Here is a 19,223-nt window from a genome sequence, read left to right as displayed (position 1 = left end):
TCTGATTGTTTTTCTAGTTTCTTGTGATATAGTCCTAGAAGTGGAATCTCTGGGTCAAAGGGGAGTTCCATTTTTTGTTTTTTGAGGAAACTCCATGCTGTTCTCCACAGTGTTTGCACCAGTCTGCATTCCCATCAACAATGCAGGAGGGTTCCCTTTTCTCTGCATTCTACCCAGCACTTGTACTTTGTTGATTTGTTGATGATAGCCATTCTGACAGGTGTGAGATGGTACCTCATTGTTGTTTTGATTTGCATCTCTTGGATAATTAGTGACTTTGAGCATGTTTTCATATGTCTCTTGGCCTTCCTTCTGTATTCTTTTGAAAAGTATCTATTAGGTCCATTGCCCATTTTTTTATTAGACTGTTTATTTTCCTTTTGTTAACTTGTATGAGTTCCCTGTAAATGTTTGAGATTAAACCCTTATCAGTGATAACATTGGCAAATATGTTCACCCATGCGGTGGGCTTTCTTGTTTTGTTGATAAAGCTTTTTATTTTGATGTAATCCCATTTGTTTATTTTCCATTGTCCTAGGAGCAGTATCAGTGAAAGAAATTGCTTCAGCATATGTATGATATTTTGCTGCCTGTGGTTTCATTGTTCTTTTGCATGTGTGTGTGTGTGCGTGTGTGTGTGTGTGATTTATTTCTGCTCTGATCTTTATTATCTCCTTCCTTCTGCTCACTATGGCTTTTCTTATTGCTCTATTTTTAATGCTTTAAATTGTACAGTTAGATGATTTACTATATTTTTTCTTATATTTGAGTTAAGCCTGTAGAGCTATAAACTTCCCTCTCAGGTCTGCTTTCATTGAGTCCCATAGATTTTAGATTGTTGTATTTTTATTGTCATTAGTTTCCTGGATGTTTTTAATTTCTTCCTTGATCTCTTTGGTAATCCAACAAGATGAACCAAAAAGACCCACACCAAGACATACCATAATTATGATGACAAATGTTCAAGAAAAGAGAGAATTTTAAAGGCTGCAAGAGAGTTACAGAAAGTTACATACAAGGGATCTCCCATTAGATTGTCAAATGATTTCCCAACAGAAACACATCAGGCCAGAAAAGAATGGAAGGAAATTTACAAAATGATGCAAAGCAAGGAACTGGATCCAAGAATAATCTATCCAGTAGGGCTATCATTCAAAATTGAAGGGGAAATAAGGAGCTTCAGAAACAAAAATAGGCTATGGGAGTTTATCACTGCCAATCTAGCAATGTAAGAAATGCTAAAGAACTGGTGTACAAAGAAGAAATAGAAAAATAAGAAGGAACATAGGCACAAAATATAAAAATGGCTATAAACAAGTATCTATCAATAATAACTTTAAACATAGATGGACTAAATGCTCCAATTAAAAGACACTGAATGGCTGAATGGATAAATAAAAACATGACTCCTATATATGCTGCCTAAAAGAGACTCACACAGACTGAAACTGAAGGGATGGAAAAATATCTTTCAGGCAAATGGAAATGAAAAAAAAAAAAAAAAAAAAGCTGGGCTAGCAATACTTATATCTAACAAAATAGACCTCAAAGTGAAGGCCATAAGAAGAGATAAGGAAACAAGAGATAAGGAAGGCCAGATATTCATAATACTAAAGGGATTGATACAACAAGAAAATATAACACTGATAAACATATATGCACCCAATGCAGGAACACCCAAATACATAAAAAAAAAAACACACAAAACACACACACACACACACACACACACACACACACACAAAACACCTCCTGGAAGATATCAAGGAAGAGATCAACAATAATACAATCATACAATCATAGTAGGGGACTTGAATACACCACTGGATAAACCCTTTAGACAAAAAAATCAGCAAAGAAATAGCAATCCTAAATGATTCACTAGATCAAATGGACTTAATTGACATCTTCAGAACATTTCACCCCAAAGCCACAGAATATACATTCTTCTCAAGTGCACATGGGACATTTTCAAAAATATACTGCATATTGAGTTACAAGCAAAGTCTCCCCAAATTCAAGAAGACTGAAATCATATGGAAAGACAGAGAGAAATATCAATGTGAAAGAAACACATTGATTAGTTACCTCCTGCATACACCTGACTAGGGTTGGGCCTGGGCCTGAGAAGCCTTCTGCAACTAAGGCACATAATCTTGACTGGAATGGAACCCTGGGCCTTTAAGTCCACAGGCCAAACTGGCTAGAACAAGATAAGATTTTTTAAATTTCAAAAAATAACACGATTTGCAAAAAGAATTAAGTTATGATGAGAGACAGGAGGGGGTTGAAATTGTATCATGGTGGTTTTTGTACAACTATGCCTCACTTTACAAAATACATATTATCTTCAAAATGTGGGAAATTATTTTAAAAAATTAAGTCTTAGTTTAGATATACTAGCGAAGCACACTTTTAAGAAAAAGTTTGTGTGTGTGCTTGTGTTTGCTCAGTGCTTTGTATCTCGCCAAAAGGGCACAAAACAGCTTTAGAAAAAAAGGCCTATAGTATTCCTATGTGTATCCAAATCACAGATTCCAAATCCTAATCTATAAAGAATTTTGATATGGCTTGCGTATGAAAGTACGTGTATATTTACATTGACATGGAATGACAGACCATCTTGATTGTGAAGAAAATATCTGTTGAGAGATATTTTCACTGTCACACAGAGCGAGACAGCAAATATTCGTTGAATGAATGAATGGACAGTTTGTAAGTAATCACCCTACTTACATTTTAGATCATAAAAATGATAGTGTGGTCAGTTGTAAGCTAATTGTCTGAGACAGGTGGTGGCAAAAGCCTCATATACTAAATAGTTTCTTAGGCAATGATAATGTCCTTCCATAAATTATTTTACTATTAAGTACTAGGCCAGCGATTGAAGGAAACATCAACCAAGGTTATATATACTAAAGGAGAATTTACAGGCAAACACCTTATGTTCTATAAACCTCCTTACTTAAATCATTCTGTGATTTACAAGTAATTTGTTCATGGGGTAGATGGTTAAGTATTTGTCATGAAGAAGTATTTATCCACTCAGTAAGCACTTAGCAAATGCTTTCCTTCAGTGGTATGTTAAGTAGTGGGGAGATAGTTGTGTACACATGGTAGCCATGGTCTCTGTGCCATGGATGGTTTCTCTCATGACAGAAGCAAATAAAAAAAAGCAAGTAAACCCATAAATGAGTAAAATAAATTCATCTTATAAGTACTTTGAACAGAATAAGTGAAGAGTGGGAGTTTGGGAATTGAATGAATCTATAGTTACAGTTTTCAGGGAAAGCAATTTAGAGGAGATAACATTTAAGCTGAGATCTGTAAATTGTAAATTCAGCTTAAAAAGAGACTTTCTCAGTTGGATAAGATCTAGAATATCTCCAAAAGCAAGTCCCTGGGAGGAGAGAAAGAGAGAGACTAGAATACCTATGATGCATACAATAACCAGTAAAGTTGAAAATGCTTGCACCCAATAGTTAAGTGCCCATATACCATTGTAGAAACATTCCTATTCTGTACAGTAGTTAAGAAGCATCCATATTTTTTATATTGTTCAACCAATGTTTGGGATGTTAAAATTACTACCCAATATAAGCAAAAAAGAATTTTGATAATACCCAAACAGAGTATAAATTTATATATTAAGTTATGACTATATTTCTATTTTTTATTTGATTTCTTTATTTTATACATGTTTCCCAGGATAGTCCACTGGTCTTACAGTCTGACAGGAATGTAACAGTGAATGCAAGAAATCACATGGGGCAGTTAACTGGACAGCTGACAGTAGGTGAGTCTTTGGGGGTAAAATTGCTTCTACCATCTTACTCCATTTAAAACTTTTGTGGTTGTTGAAATTGGGAAAAGCAAAAGTATATTATTTCTCTAATATATTACTAGACATCCCATACAGACCAATGATCTTGCACATGATTTGATTTGTCATGAAGCTAGCTATGGTTTCCTCTGTCTGGTAGTTATTCCTCTTTTCAGTGTGTTATTATGGGGCTGAATTATATATATTTTTTATTATTACTCTTGAATTATAAACTGCACAGTTTTCTTACCAAGTATATCCCTAGTATGTGTTCAATTATAGTATAGGCTTGAACAAACATGTAAGATATAACATTATGTGGTCTATGTATTCTTTATTTTAGGCAAATAATTTTCCAATAAATATTATTATCAACTTATATAAATTAAAAGTGACATAATAGTTGAATGTAATAAATCTAACATTTATGAATTACTTATAAATTTGATATTGAATCATCTAAACTTTAAGGCTAGTAGGCTTTAGAAGTAATATAGATTAATGATAAAATACCTATTTGATCATATTGTCATAATTTTAATATAGAGGTTAATAATACACGAGAGGGCTGGTGCACAAAATTCGTGCATGGCTAGGGTCCCTAGGCCTGGACAGAGATCAGGGCCAATCAAGGCCTTCCTTCCCTCAGCTGCTGGCTGTTGGCCAGGGCCTTCCTTCATTCCACACCACCCCTGGTGGTCAGCACACATTATAATGGGCATCGAACTCATGGTGGATCCAACTCCCAAGGAGATAATTTGCATATTAGCCTTTTATTATAGAGGATGGCATTATTATTTGAGTCAAATTTGTAAGAGGAAAGGCAAATTAAAAGTTAGTCATAGTTATGTAAGATAATACAAATATTGAATTTATGTGTAATTGCTAAAATATTTTTTTAGAATATTACAATTTTCTGTGGGAAAATTGCCTACCAGTTATTGATTTTTTGTGTGTGTTATGTGTGTATGTATGAAACTATATTACAAATGGTAAATTACAATTTTGAGGACTGAGTTATTCTTATCTTGATAAGTACAGTATCATTTTAATGTATTGTATTTATATATTTCTAATATTTCTAATTAAACTACACAAAGTTATATCATTTTAAACATGAGATTTATAAACATGAGTTTGATTCCTTCTAGTTCCTTTGTAGGTATATGAAATACTTCTTGGTACACTATTTATTTAATGAAACCAAAAGTGGAACTTATATCTTAACATATATTTCTAAAATATGTAATTTTATTTTGATTATAATAATTAAATATTATTTTACAGATCTTTAAAGTGTAAGCATTGGTCAGTAGGTATCTATTAATTACTAATACTAACTGGTTAGTATTTTGTGATACATAGAAATATATCAATTAGGAATTGGGGTCATATGTAAATATATTCAAAATTAGATAAAAGAAATATGTCTATGGATACAGAACTGGTCCAAAAGCACCAGGCACTAGTGTAAGTGATATGCCAACTCATCTCATTATTATTACAATCTTGCAACTGCAGAAACAGGCTTAAGCTGGCATATTTTTTCATATCATAACTTTCTTATGTTGAGAACACTTTAGATAGATAAAACTTTCTTTTATGTCCTGATCTTGATTTTAAAAAGAAAAGGTCCTTGGTGGAAATGCCTAAATGTGTATTAAATATAAAAAGACATATACAGGTATCCACTGTAATACAATAGCTATATGACTATTGTTAATAGAGCCAAACAGCTGTTTAATTATAGAGAGAAATCAAATGCCATTTGCACTTGCTACATGCTTTCCTACTGGAAATATAAAGAAAGATAGTATCATGATTGTATTTTCAACCTTTGCTTCAAATTGATTTTATTATGGTATCAGTATTTGTCAATGTGGAGGGGAAAAAGAGAAGAATGAAAAGGCAGAGAAAGGGTGGATGGAGGGAGAAAGGTTATGCTTTGTTTTAAATGAAGCAAATTAATAAGCTAATGATATTAATATATATGTGGATGGAAATATACTCAATCCATTGAGGCTTAAACTAAAAACTGTTTAATATCCTGGTCATTGGAGTCTACTGTTGGTGACCTCCATCTTTTTGTTGCTTTGTCTTTTTCAATGGAACTAAAGAGGACAAAGGAATATGTAGAAAAGGGGGAGCATAGAAAGAATTAAGTGTTCATATTTGAAGTCAAACTATCGAGACTCCCAAAAATAATTTATCTTTTGGATACTCACTTATTTCATCTCTAAAACAGAGATAAGGACACCTACTAAGAAGATCATTATTATAAGAATCAAGACAATTTCAGTACCTCAAATGGTAGACAATTTTGAATCAGCTATTTTGATGATGGTGATTGTAATCCTAATATATAACCAAAACAACCAGATGGATGACTGCACATAGGCTGCATGGGACAATAATGCTAGCAGGGGTGTTAGTAAGGTACTACCAAACAGCTGAATAGCAGGCTGCATGGGGTGACCAGGCTGGCAGGGGGATTGATGAGGGACGACCAAATGACTGAACAAGCAGGCTGCATGGGGCGACCAGGCCAGGGGGTGGGGAGTAGTGTCTAGTGACCAAATGACTGAACAGCAGGCTGTGTGGTGTGACCAGACCAGAAGGGAAGGAAGTTGGGGGCAACCAGGCTATGGGGGAAGGGCAGTTGGGAGTAACCAGGCCAGTAGGAGGGCATGGTTAGGGACGACTAGGCCAGTGGGGAGCGGGTGGTGTGGGGGAGCAGTTGAGGGCAACCAGGCTAGCAGGGGGTCAGTTGGGGCAACCAAGCTGGCAGGAGGGGCAGTGAGGGGTGATCAGGCCATCAGAAGGGACAGTTAAATGTGACCAGACTGGCAGAGGGGGGCAATTAGGAGCAACCAGGCCAGTGGGGAAAGCATTTGAGGGCAACCAGGCCAGCGGGGGGTGGGGGAGGAAGTTAGGGGTGATCAGGCTGGCATGGGGGCAGTTATGGGCAATCAGGAAGCCAGGCAGGTGAGCAGTTAGGAGCCAGCGGACCCAGATAGTGAGAGGGATGTCCGACTGCCAGTTTAGGCTCGGGAATAATGGAAAAAAGGCCTGAGCAGACCTGCTGTGTTCATTCTAACCCAGACTCTTTCTGAGAATATTAAACCAGATCATTTCTAACTAAATAGATGCAAAGAAAATATTTTAAACATATGACAGCTCAGACATAGTCAAAATTAAATAAGTCAACATTTTTAGATTTGAGGTTTAAAAATCAATTGAAATATATTTTGTGTGCTTATAAAATTCTAGGCTTTGTATTAAATTTATTTTAATACTAGGATACTGCCTCCCACCTCCCAATGACTTGTAAGATTTCAGTTTTTCATAGAAGGAGATGAGTGAATTCAAGATTTCTTTGCACAATTTATTTTTCTTAGAATAAAGCTGAAAGAGAGGACTAAAATTGTTTTTAAGAAGTGATTAAAGAACATATAAAATCCTAAGAGGTCAGATTCCTTCAAAAAAAAAAAAAGAAGAAAGAAATTTCCTTAAACATGTACCAGAATCATTAACCAGGTCAAAATTTCTACTTTTTAATCAATAAATGTCTATGTTAGCAGGGTGTTCCTCTTTTATATGCAACTTAAAGTGTATGTGATTTTATATGTTATATCTTTATGTAACATATGTTTATAACATAGTAGTTTCTATATTTCAGGACATGTTCATCAAATAACATGGGTAAAATGTAAAGTATGCATTTTGTGAAACACATCACATTTTCTTAGGAAACTGCTCTAATGTAATACACAGAATAATAAATCATTTTTAGGGACGTACATGTGTAATATTATGTTGTTTTGATATAAACTCTGTTCATAAAACTGATCATTAATTCTATAGTAATTGGATTTTCTAAAAATATAATTACCTTTCCAATAATATCATGGAGATAATTATTTTTATTTCCCAATAACAGTACTTTGATGTATAATAGAAAAGACAAACTATTCTAAATAGTTTAAAAATATAAATGTTAATTTCACCAAATTAATTGCTCTTCAATACTTCTTAGCAAACTTGAGTAAGGTATTAAATTATATGTTGCTTATTCTTACATTGCATTATAAAGTATTATTTAATTTTGATAAAACAATGGCTAAAAAATAATATATATATATATATTTTTTTTTTACTTTCATATGTCTTGTTATCAGTCAATAGCAGGAAAATAAAAATAAAAGGAGAGTAAATTAAAAACTTGAACATGGAATAATATTACTGAGAAAAAGATAGTTTTGGTTTTAATTATTTTTGTTTAGTAGCATCCTTATTTTAAATTGCAGTCACAAACAATGTTGATTTAAAAACCCAGAATGATTGCTATGTGGTCCTGTGTTGAAAAAATAATAAACTTCATGCTGCCACATCTATGTCGTTATCCCAGTAAAACATTAAGACTAATTGGTATTAAATAATTAGAATGTCATTGTTCTGAAATTTTTCTTTTAAAATGTCCTGAAGTCACAATCTTATGCTTCAAATGGGAACATGTATTTCATCATATTTCTTCTTATGTAGTGCTCAATAAATTTGGGAAAATTAATTAACTTCTAGAATTGCTAGCTGTTATTGTCAGAATCATTTAATCATCATTGACATTGTCATTTTAATTTTTCAAGAATCAGGGCATATCAAATTATATAAAAACCTCAATTACAACCTACAGTTCCTCATTTTTCTTTTTTTAAAATTTTTAAAGAAATCACCAGAGTATATGTTTTAGAGAAGGAGGGAAGCAAGGGAGGGAGAGAGGGGATGTGGAGACAAAGAGAGAGAGAGGGGGAGAGTAACATTGAAGCGAGAGAATAACATGGAGTGGCTGCTTTCCATATGCACCCAACAGGCCACCTTTGCAGACAATGCTCCAACCTACTGAGCCACACCAGCCAGGGCTTTTATGTTTTCAATTTTGTTTGTTTGTTTTTTGTCTGTCTTTAATCTCTATTTCTTCAATGCTTTAAACTTGTTCCAAGTAATTCTTAAATACATCTAGCTATATAGCAGTAAGTAAAAAATGCCATGGGCAAAAAACTAAACACGTTGACATTTACATTCAGTACCAGTTTCCTTTAAATATTTCACATTTTCAGGCTTAATCACCAGAAAAGGCTGCAAACAAGTGCAGAGGGCTCTGCAGGAGAGCGTACCCGGGTCTCTTCAGCATCTGAGGGGTTTGTTTGCCTTCACTGCCCTAGGGACATCGGAGGGAGGTATTTGGGGAGCTGGGTTGATGAGTGAGCAGCAGATGGGCCAGAACAGATGTGGCCGCACTGGCCCTTTGCCTTTTCCAGGGCCTGTCAATCCACTCCACACTTACACATCAAATTCGTTTTATTTACGACTAGAGTAGATGTGCTTGATAAGAAAAAAAATTACACTTTTAGAGTTGTGTAAGGAAAATATGTTTCTCTGATTTGTTTTCTTTTCACCTTGAGTTGATATACACAAATAATACAGTTCATAGGGTGAAACAAACAGAAAATATAGTAAGTTTACAAGGAGATAAAAATGTATAAATATATAAAAATACATTGAAGTTAGTGAAGTTTATCTATATATAAGCTATTTGTATCCTATAGAGTAATTAACTAAACTACATTGACCTCCCTGGTAGTAGAGTTACAAGGGAATTGTAACTAATTATGTGCTACCCCTACATTTAAGGAAAAGACATATGAGCTTCTTATGGGAAACAAAAATTACACTGAATGAAATATACACATCCTATATAATATAAAAGCCTAATATGCTAAGTGTCTAGTCAGCCAGTTATTCATTCAACCAATCAAAATGTAATATGCTAATGATGTGCTAAGGCTGCTCAACTGCTTGCTTTGGCATGCACTGACCATCAGGGAGCAGACCTTCCAACTAGTATGTTTGCTTGCTGCTGGGGTTTAGCTAATTGGGACTGAGCGAGACAGGCCAGACATGCCCTGGAATCCTCCTCCCTGGCTGGCCAACTTCCTGCATCCCTCCCAGGTCCTGATCATGCACCAGTGGGGTCCCTTAGCCTGGCCTATGCCCTCTCACAATCCGGGACCCCTCAGGGGATGTTGGAGGGCCAGTTTCGGCCCAATCCTACAGTCCAGGTCGAGGGACCCCACTAGTGCATGAATTCGTGCTCTGAGCCTCTAGTTGATTAATAAAAAGATAACTGGATGATACAGTGTATACTGCTTTTAGCAACTCTACATCAAAGAAGCATTGGGCCTGCTAATACTTTGTCATAGGGCTTCAAAGAATGCAGAGAACAAGGCAACAAAGTGCAGTTAGATACAAATATTTCAATAATTGTGGGTGGCAAAATATAATGTGTTTACTGGTTCAACTTAATTCAAGGATAAAGATCTAGACCTACCTGCAAGAGATTGTGTGTGAGACCGTTGTTTAAGCGATATGTACCTTCACCTGGACTTGTTGTTGATGAGATGAAGAAAGGGCCCAAAATTCTTAGTGACTGTGACTGTAGCTGGATCTTTTCATTTCAGAAATCAAGTAGCCTGATGATAAAATCATACATTTGAGTAAAAACTAGAGATCCTATGTCTTTGCACTGTGTCAATGGCTCTCACGCACGCGCTTGCACATACACACACACACACACACACACACACACACACACACACACACACACACCCCGCACAGGCATCCCCATAGAAGGAAAGCAAAGGCAGCACAACTTCAAAGAGACATTTCTGAGTCTACCACTGCACACAGCAGGGTTGATGAGGACATAAGCATTTTATTCTGTTCAATATGCTCCAAGCTAATTTGCTTAGGAGCTTTTTAAAAAAAAATTACCAGCCCACTATCATGACAAAATAAAACCTCTGAAAAGCAAGGAGTGCATTAAATCACATAATGTTAAGGATCAATCATGTCATTAGTCACAAAATTTTAATAGTGACTATGTTATAATTAAGATGCTTATTGGGTTGTTTAAACCACTGAACATTTCTTAATGTTCCACAAATTTAAGTTAATCCCTATGTCCTAAGATTTTACAAGATTAGACACAAAGCATGTGCTAAAGAGGCAGTTTGATTATAACTAATTATTAAGAATTGTTCTAGAAAACCAAAAGATTAGAGCATAAGTTCAATGAAAAGTGTTTTTAAAATATAGGCATATATCGGTTTTGAATAATAATCATAGTATGGGAAAAAAATGATATGAGGACTTGTTTAATAATGGTTTATACACCAAAATGATATAAAGAAACATGTTCACCTAGAAATCATCATTTCCTGGAAAACTAGTTTTTGGAAGGTATTGCATTTTTTTTTCTTTATTGATTAAGGAATTACATATGTGTCCTTATACCCCCCAAACCTCCTCACTCCCTACTCATGTCCCCTCCCCCTGATGTCTGTGTACATTGGTTAAATTTATATGCATGCATACAAGTCCTTTGGTTGATCTCTCACTGGATGGACGAAAAATTCAACTTATGGAAGGTATTACATTTTAATAATTAATAGCATTGGGTCTAGAACAGCTGTCACTCTCTAGTTCTGTGACCTTATGCAAGTCACACTGGACATCTCCTCCAGTATTCATCTCATAAAGTAGATGTGAGGATTAAATAAATGAACATATTGTATGTGAAATTTGGGGAATATTTGCTGAAGCATTATGTGTATGTTAGTAATTGTAATTTTTGTTAGATCTCCGTGTAAGTAATTCTGTATACTTAAGGTGTCTCTGGATTTTACTTTGCTCATCTGTGAAATGGGTATTATGTTACACTGCCTCCATGTTTCTCTCCTGCTCCACATCTAAAAGTGAAAAACTATTTTTTACCTTTAGAGAAGGAAATTAGTTGATGAGTAATTCCATCCATTAAATTCCCCACTGTACAGTAGTCCTGGCAAAATGACACACTATTTGAGTATTTGAAATCTTAGCCACAAATTAGAAGTATTTTAGATTTACAATTAAGAATGTGAATAGACACAACTAAATCAACATTATTATGTTTGTATACTTTCAGCAAATTTTATAATAAAATTTAATATGCAAATTAATTCAACAAGCCCAATCAGCTTATTTTTGTAAATACTAAACATCAGCATGTTTTGTCCTGAAATAAATGGAGAAAAATGTAGATGAGGATTTTATAATAAATATTTAAAGACCCCTAAAGTGACATGTAATCTTGCATTGAAGCAATTACTACTGTGAACACCTGGGAATTGCTTAATTGACTGCAGATGGTGTAGAACATAAAAAACGTAGAAGGTTACAGATTATTCTTATGTACCAAATTTATGTTTTTTCATTGACTCATTTTTTTAACTTAGAGAATGCTGTAGTAGTCTGGGACAACTTAATAAGAATGAATATTTTATGTAAAATAGGCTGCAAATCTTGGAGAATAGATCAACAAAACACTTAGGTTTAATTTTACACATACATGTAAAATTATTAAATACATTGTTGATTTTTAAGGGCTCATTGTTAATATCTATCATATTAATTAAACTACTATTAATTAGTTTATTAATTAATCAGTTTGGGAAAGTAGTATATTGAAGCAGATGCCTATGATTTTAGGACAAAGATTGCATTCTTAGAAATTAGTACCCTTGGTGTAACTCAGTTATAATGAAAGTTACAGTATTTAAATAAAATAAAATAATGTGCATGTTTTGAAAAATTATATCACATGAGATTTTTATGTCATTGTCATAACATCCTGAGTCATTACACTGACTTTTTGGTGTTAGTTGCAAATTGTTATTACAATAAAGACAAAACAAATGCTTTGTCTCAAATACTTGTTTAAATTCTTAAATATGTGTAAAGTTAGGCATGCAGGATCGATGAATGCTGAGGATTTTCTTCCTGGAGGACCTAGACCGAATTCTGAAATAGATGTTTTGGCTCAGTCATTTCTAACCTTTGCCTGCTTCTGTATTCCTGCTCTTATCAAGCACCTATGCCCTAGTCTGGGATCCATCACTGTAGTTTTTCGAGGCCAGTTCCACTTAATAATACTCTCTTTTATGGTCCTAGAGACCATCCCTGCAAGGTGTCGGCCTCTCTTTGTCAAGACCATGGGTAGCTAATCCGCTAAAATTATCAGGGATACTAATGTTTTGACTGATAGGAAAATGTCATGGAATGTCTTCCTTTTCAAGCAAAATATATATTTCAAAATATGGTAATAATGCCTTTAGTTGTCAAACAAATCTCAAACAAATAAGTCTAGTCTTGAGTATTTAGGAATGAACATATGGAATAAAATGAAAAGTGGCTCTATTAGGACTTAATATAAAGAAAGGGTCATACTCACTATCTTAGCATTACCTACCTAGGCCAGTCCATCTCTTTAAGTGGTGATAAAAGGAAGTAATATAGTTTTTTCAATAAATGTAATGCAAAAATTGAGCACATATTTATAACACAATACTAAGGAAAGCACTAAAGTGCTGAATACCTATTTTGTTAATTATGTGATTACATTAAATAATTTAAAATGTGCCACAACTATAGCTCAGTGTTTAAATTTTAACAGTAAGAAGATTGTAAGGAAATAAAAATGATATATTACAGAGCTTACTACAGGATGAATAAAATAAAGTAAGCAAAATACAAGAGTGTTTTCTTCATATTTAGATGTTTAGTGAGTACTATAAGTGTATGACTTATCTGAAATTAATGAGTCTATAGTTTATACACTGAACCAAATTTTGTTTTTAATGAGGCTCCATTTGTGGGACCTCTGAATTGCAGGTGCTTTGAGTTTCATATATAATTGACTTATTGAACATGCAAATTTTTGTTGGCCTCAATAAGAAACTTGTCTTTGGAAATTTGCTTAATGGGGCATACTGTTCACAAATGTAAGGTTATGGGACTAATTATCTGAAAACATCTGTGGTAGGAAGCTAAATAATACTTAGGGGTCCATGTGTACACAGAAGATTATTTATCTCAGTTTTAGGGGCTTGGATGAGGTTGCAGTGGATCCCAGACCACTAAGAAGCAATGCTAATGGCCTGGCCATGGAATATAGGGAGATAAACTGCGGGGACCATTACTTATGATGGTCTAGTTCTATTAAGGACATTAGCTTTTTTTTTTTTTCTCAAATTTCACTTTGTAGTATGTGTCTATTCTTATGTGTAGTTTTAGAGAAATTCCAAGTCAGATACTGTATACATCAGAAAAATAAGCACAGTGGGAAGAGAAAATGGAGTATAGGGAAAAGGAAAAATGAACCAGAGCAATTCTTGTTTCCAAGTATTTGCTGGACCCCTGATAATAATGCCCCGTAAGAGTATTACCATAATATACCCCATAAGAGTATTACCACATCTCCTTAAGACTGCCTTAAAATTGCTATCGGTCCCTTAATCTGAATTAAAGTGTCTAACTAGCTCTGAATTTACTTGCAACCTTTCCCCACAATATACGATAGATATTTTGTCACATATGTGCCTAAAATCAAGAATATGAAATCTTATACTTCTTTCATATATAGGTCCAATTGTGGCATGGCTAGTTTTAAATATTTCAGCTGAGGTCCTGTGTCAGCTCCTTTCTTTTCTAAATGCTGGCAGACACATCAGACCAGTGCAAATTTCCTAGTACATCCTCCTTTAACTCCTCCAAGGAATTAGTGCATGTTAACACCTACTATTTTAAACCTTTCTCTCATGTCACAATATTTAGAAAAAGAAATCTCTCATTTCTAATTTTTCATTGCTTTTGACATTTTGTATCATTCCACAAAGATTACTGAAAGTAACTTACAGACCAGTTGCCATACAAGTTATTTTGGGAGATTAGGGGTGTGTGGTTCTAAAAAAATAAGCTTACTTTCCCCACAGTCTGTCTTCCTGAGTCTTCATGATTGGATCTCCTTTTTTCATCTCCTGTGGCCTCCTTTTTCACTCAATTTTCACTTTTAAGTGAATCATTAAATGTATCCAGAAAAGCCGCACTGGAGAATTGTGGGAAATAAAGTCTTCAGTATTATATCTGAGAAGTAAAGCCTTCAATGTCATACACTAAGACATCGATTCTATGTATTTTTATATTAAAAGCCCGAGAAATCATAAACTGTAGTCATTGCAATTACTAGAATGAATGATACTGAGAACACCAAGTGCTGGATGGGATGAGTCCCATCAGCTGCTGCTGCTGGGGACAGAATGCAATGGCCACTCTGCCCAAGGTTGCATGTTTCCTGTGAAGTTAACAGGGTCAAACTGAGGCTTTCTTTCTGTTTGTTGGTTGGTTGGTTTGTTAATTTCAATGAAGCTAATCAGCTTCCCTTCAAAATACAGCTCCTGTTTCTGTGTTTTCACCCATAATCAACTGATCACTTAGAAGAGCACTTGTTTCAATAATGCATTAAATAGGTCACCTCTGCTTTTGAATAACCTCCCCAAAGCTCAGCAAAAGTCGAAATAAACTCTGGAACTCGTTTGTTGATATCACATGGATAACAAAGGCAATGAAGGCAAACAATGTGAAACTATAGGAAATTCAACTGAATAGCTTATGGTGCTCAGGATTAAGTAGCTTCAAAGAAAAGGAAGAGATGCTGAGAGGCTGGCTTCCTGTCAGACAGAGGGCACAAGCCCATTGGCTGAGCCTGGAAAATGATGAACTCCTGAGTGCCTTTTCAAAAAAACACCAAGAATTTTCTTACGTGTAGAAAATTTAACGGGTTACGGAAAGTGTTAGTAGGTTCACAGTGTAAGTAACAAGAATAAACAGTTTTGAGATTCTAATAAGTGTTTCAAAGCAAGAACGTCATGTGATATTAGAAATGATTTAATAATGATTATGATCTTAAATGGATTTGTTGGCCTCCTTCCACTCTCTCCTTTATTGTGCCTCTTTTCCCCCGGGGTCATTTTATAATTTTTATAGTAACATAATAAAAGCTCTTTTATGCCAGAACATCAATAGATCTGAATTTATTATTTTCTCTTTCTTTCTGTGAGCAGACACAGTTAGAGGAATGAAAATAAAGAGATGTTATTTTGCATAAGTGAGCTTTCACTTAGGGGTATATGTCAAAAAGCACAAAGCTATGTGATATACTAAATAGTGACCAGGCGTTTTGGTTCAATGCCATCGAAGGCACACTTAGAAAGTTTAAATTATTTTCCATTTCACTACTTCCACATTCCCCCAGCTTCATAGCCAGAGCTCTTCCCCTCGCACCTGCCACCAGGTTTATACCCATCAGATACCCTGGTGATATCTGCTGATAAGGAGAATTCTGCAATTTGCTGCATTATCACCAAGGTTCTCGTTTGTTCTTGGTATGTCTATCCCCTTATAAATACATTTCTGGATGCATTAAATGAATAATATAATTTATTCGATTTAAAAATTACCTACTTTGTTAGAATAGGTCGTTTGTACAGGTTTAAACTTGAAAAACCAGTCGGGTCCATGTTGTATCATTTTCAATAGAGGTCCAAAAACTGTGGGCCTTATTTGTTATCCAGAGTCCCTTTAAAAGTTTGAGCTCAGAGTGTAACCATGGCATTAAAGATGTGCTTTGTGATGCAAATTAAAAATAAACTGATGAATGTGTGCAGGTAAAGTAGTCTAGAGCCCTGGTCTGCAAACTGCAGCTCTTTGGCCCCTTGAGTGTGGCTATTCCATAAAATACCATGTCCTGGGCGAGTCTTTTTTGAAGAAGTGGAGTTAGAAGAAGTTTAAGTTTAAAAACTTTGGCTCTCAAAAGAAATGTCAATCATTGTACTGTGGATATTTGGCTCAGTTGACTAGTGAGTTTGCCGACCCCTGGGAGGATAAAGGATGCTTTCACACATCTTCCTTTGGGATTCCTGGAGAAGATGGCCAGCTGGGTGCAAAAGCACATAGGAGGGTGCTTTTGAGAGGTACACATATAAGAGAATGAAGAAGGTATGAGGATAGGACTGTGGAGAGGAAGAAACTGAAGCTTAATGCCCTGCAATGGAGGCCTCAGTTTGTCCTACTAATAGGATCTCAGGGACTTAACTGCTGCTGGGAGTTCAGCATCAATTCAAAGTGCCATAGGAAGCAGTGTCTGAGGGAAGAGCAGGGACTCTGGAGACAGGCTATGGGATTTATTCTCATGTATCCAGTTACCAACTGTGCCATTTAGGCAAGTAAGTTAACCACTCTGTGTCTGAGATTCCTAACTGTATAATAGGTATAATGATAATATTTGCCTTGTTATTTTTTGGTCATTAAATAAGTTGATTTAAGTGACATTCTTAGCACATATTAAGTACTACTGATGTGCTAGCTGCTAGTATTAGTAGTATGTCTTAATGAGAGACCCACCAGAAAAGATTTATTCAGATGTGCCATAATTTTTATTGGAAGATGATCACTCAAGGTAACATTTAATTCTAGCATCGTAAGGTTATTGAGTGCTATCGCTTGATTTATTGGCATGGGCAGGTGCCTTTGCATGTCATGACATTCACAAGACTACTGCTGGGCGATAAGCACAATTAAATTACCCATAGCATCTGGCCCTTTAACCAGTCACTGACAGGACATTAAGGTTTTATATTTGTTCTCTCCTAGTTTTCTGACATTCCAACAGCTCATTAATTCTGGCAACAATAAATTATTCTAGATGTGAGTGTTTTATTTGAGCATAAAAATGAGTAGTGAATAATGCCGTATATTAATTATATTACTTTACATTGTTATTGAAAATATACATGAAAAAGTGAACTCTAAAATATGAATCTTTATTAAAGTTATCAGTTTCCCACAAAGTTAACTGACAAATGAAAAACAATTCAGATGAATATACTAATGGGTATTTTACAACTTGGTAAAATATTTATAAACAATATAACTTAATGAAAAGCCAAGATAATTTTAATATGTGTAACATCAACTATTACAGGCACAATAACTAATACAATTTGGGGTTAAAAAGAGCAAAATCAGTAACTAGAACAAGATGGAAAACCAAGGAAGTTACCATGTACCATCAGTAATTCAACATAGGTTAAAAATATCCTGTGAACTCATTGGGGACCTAAGAAGGGAAATTACTAAACACAGGAAGTTGACTTAATTGTCCAACAGTTTAGCAGCAAGAGTTAAATCTCTACACCTTTATACAATGAAACAATAAGTTGAACTTGGAGAACCATAATGGTTTTACTTGACATTGGAAACAAATAATGTAAAATATATATATTAGAAGAGCCATCTGATCTTGTGTGGAGAAGGTCTTCTAGAGTATACTGTGCATTAAAGGCTGCAAAGAAAAGACTAATTGATTTACATGAATGAACGTTTAAATTCTAAAAATCAACACTCCCATAAACAAAACAGAATGCTAATATCTAAATATTAACGAAATTACCGTCTTATTTGAGTTCGCTCTCTAAACAAGTTTCCCACTTTGAGTTCATTTTTGTGTATGGTGTAAGTTGGTGGTCTATATTAGAGGAATCCACAGGCAGCAAAATCTCAGACATATACCAAAGCAATATCTTCACCGATAAAGGTCCTAGGGCAATGGAAACTAAAGAGAAAATAAACAAATGGGACTACATCAAAATAAAAAGATTTTGCACAGCAAAAGAAACCATCAACAAAACAACAAGAAAGCCCACTGCACTGGAGAACATATTTATCAATGTTATCACCGATCAATGTTTAATCTCCAACCTTTACAGGGAACTCATACAACTTAACAAAAGGAAGATAGACAACCCAATAAAAAAAAAATGGGCAACGGACCTAAATAGATACTTTTTGAAAGAGAATCGAAGGAAGGCCAAGAGACATATGAAAACATGCTCAAAGTCACTAATCATCCGAGAGAAACCTTCATGCACTGCTGGTGGAAATGCAGACTGGTGCAGCCACTGTGGAGAACAGTATGGAGTTTCCTCAAAAAACAAAAAATGGAACTCCCATTTGACCCAGTGGTCCCACTTCTAGGATTATATCCCAAGAAACTAGAAATACCAATCAGAAAGGATATATGTACCTCTATGTTCATAGCAGCACAATTCACCATATCTAAGATTTGGAAACAGCCCAAGTTTCCAAATCAGCAGATGAGTGGTTTAGAAAACTGTGGGACATTTACACAATGGAATACTATGCTGCTATAAAAAAGAAGGAATTCTTACCCTTTGCAACAGCATGGATGGGACTGTAGTGCATTATGCTAAGCGAAATAAGCCAGTCAGAGAAAGATAAATACCACATGATCTCACTCATTTGTGAAATATAATTAACAACATTAACTAATGAGCAAAACAGATCCAGAGACAGAGAAGCATCGGTCAGACCATCAAACCTCAGAGGGAAGGTAGGAAGGGAGGGGGTATAGGGGAGAGATCAACCAAAGGACTTGTATGCATGCATATAA

The 19,223-nt window shown here is 35.0% G+C and overlaps 1 protein-coding gene across 1 annotated transcript in view; it reads left to right on the top strand.

The window, feature by feature from the left end:
- Positions 1–19,223, top strand: part of SGCZ (sarcoglycan zeta) — a 197,633-nt gene that overhangs the window by 118,962 nt on the left and 59,448 nt on the right. The window contains exon 4 of the mRNA XM_045587786.1: positions 3,709–3,796. Within this exon, the coding sequence (XP_045443742.1) occupies positions 3,709–3,796 (88 nt within the window). The remainder of the gene's footprint in view (positions 1–3,708; positions 3,797–19,223) is intronic.

This window comes from Pipistrellus kuhlii, unplaced genomic scaffold (genome assembly GCF_014108245.1).
Source record: "Pipistrellus kuhlii isolate mPipKuh1 unplaced genomic scaffold, mPipKuh1.p scaffold_m20_p_3, whole genome shotgun sequence".
Lineage (NCBI taxonomy): Eukaryota > Metazoa > Chordata > Mammalia > Chiroptera > Vespertilionidae > Pipistrellus > Pipistrellus kuhlii.
The sequence above is the reverse complement of the archived record's forward strand: the minus strand, read 5'-3'. Positions and strand labels throughout refer to the sequence as shown.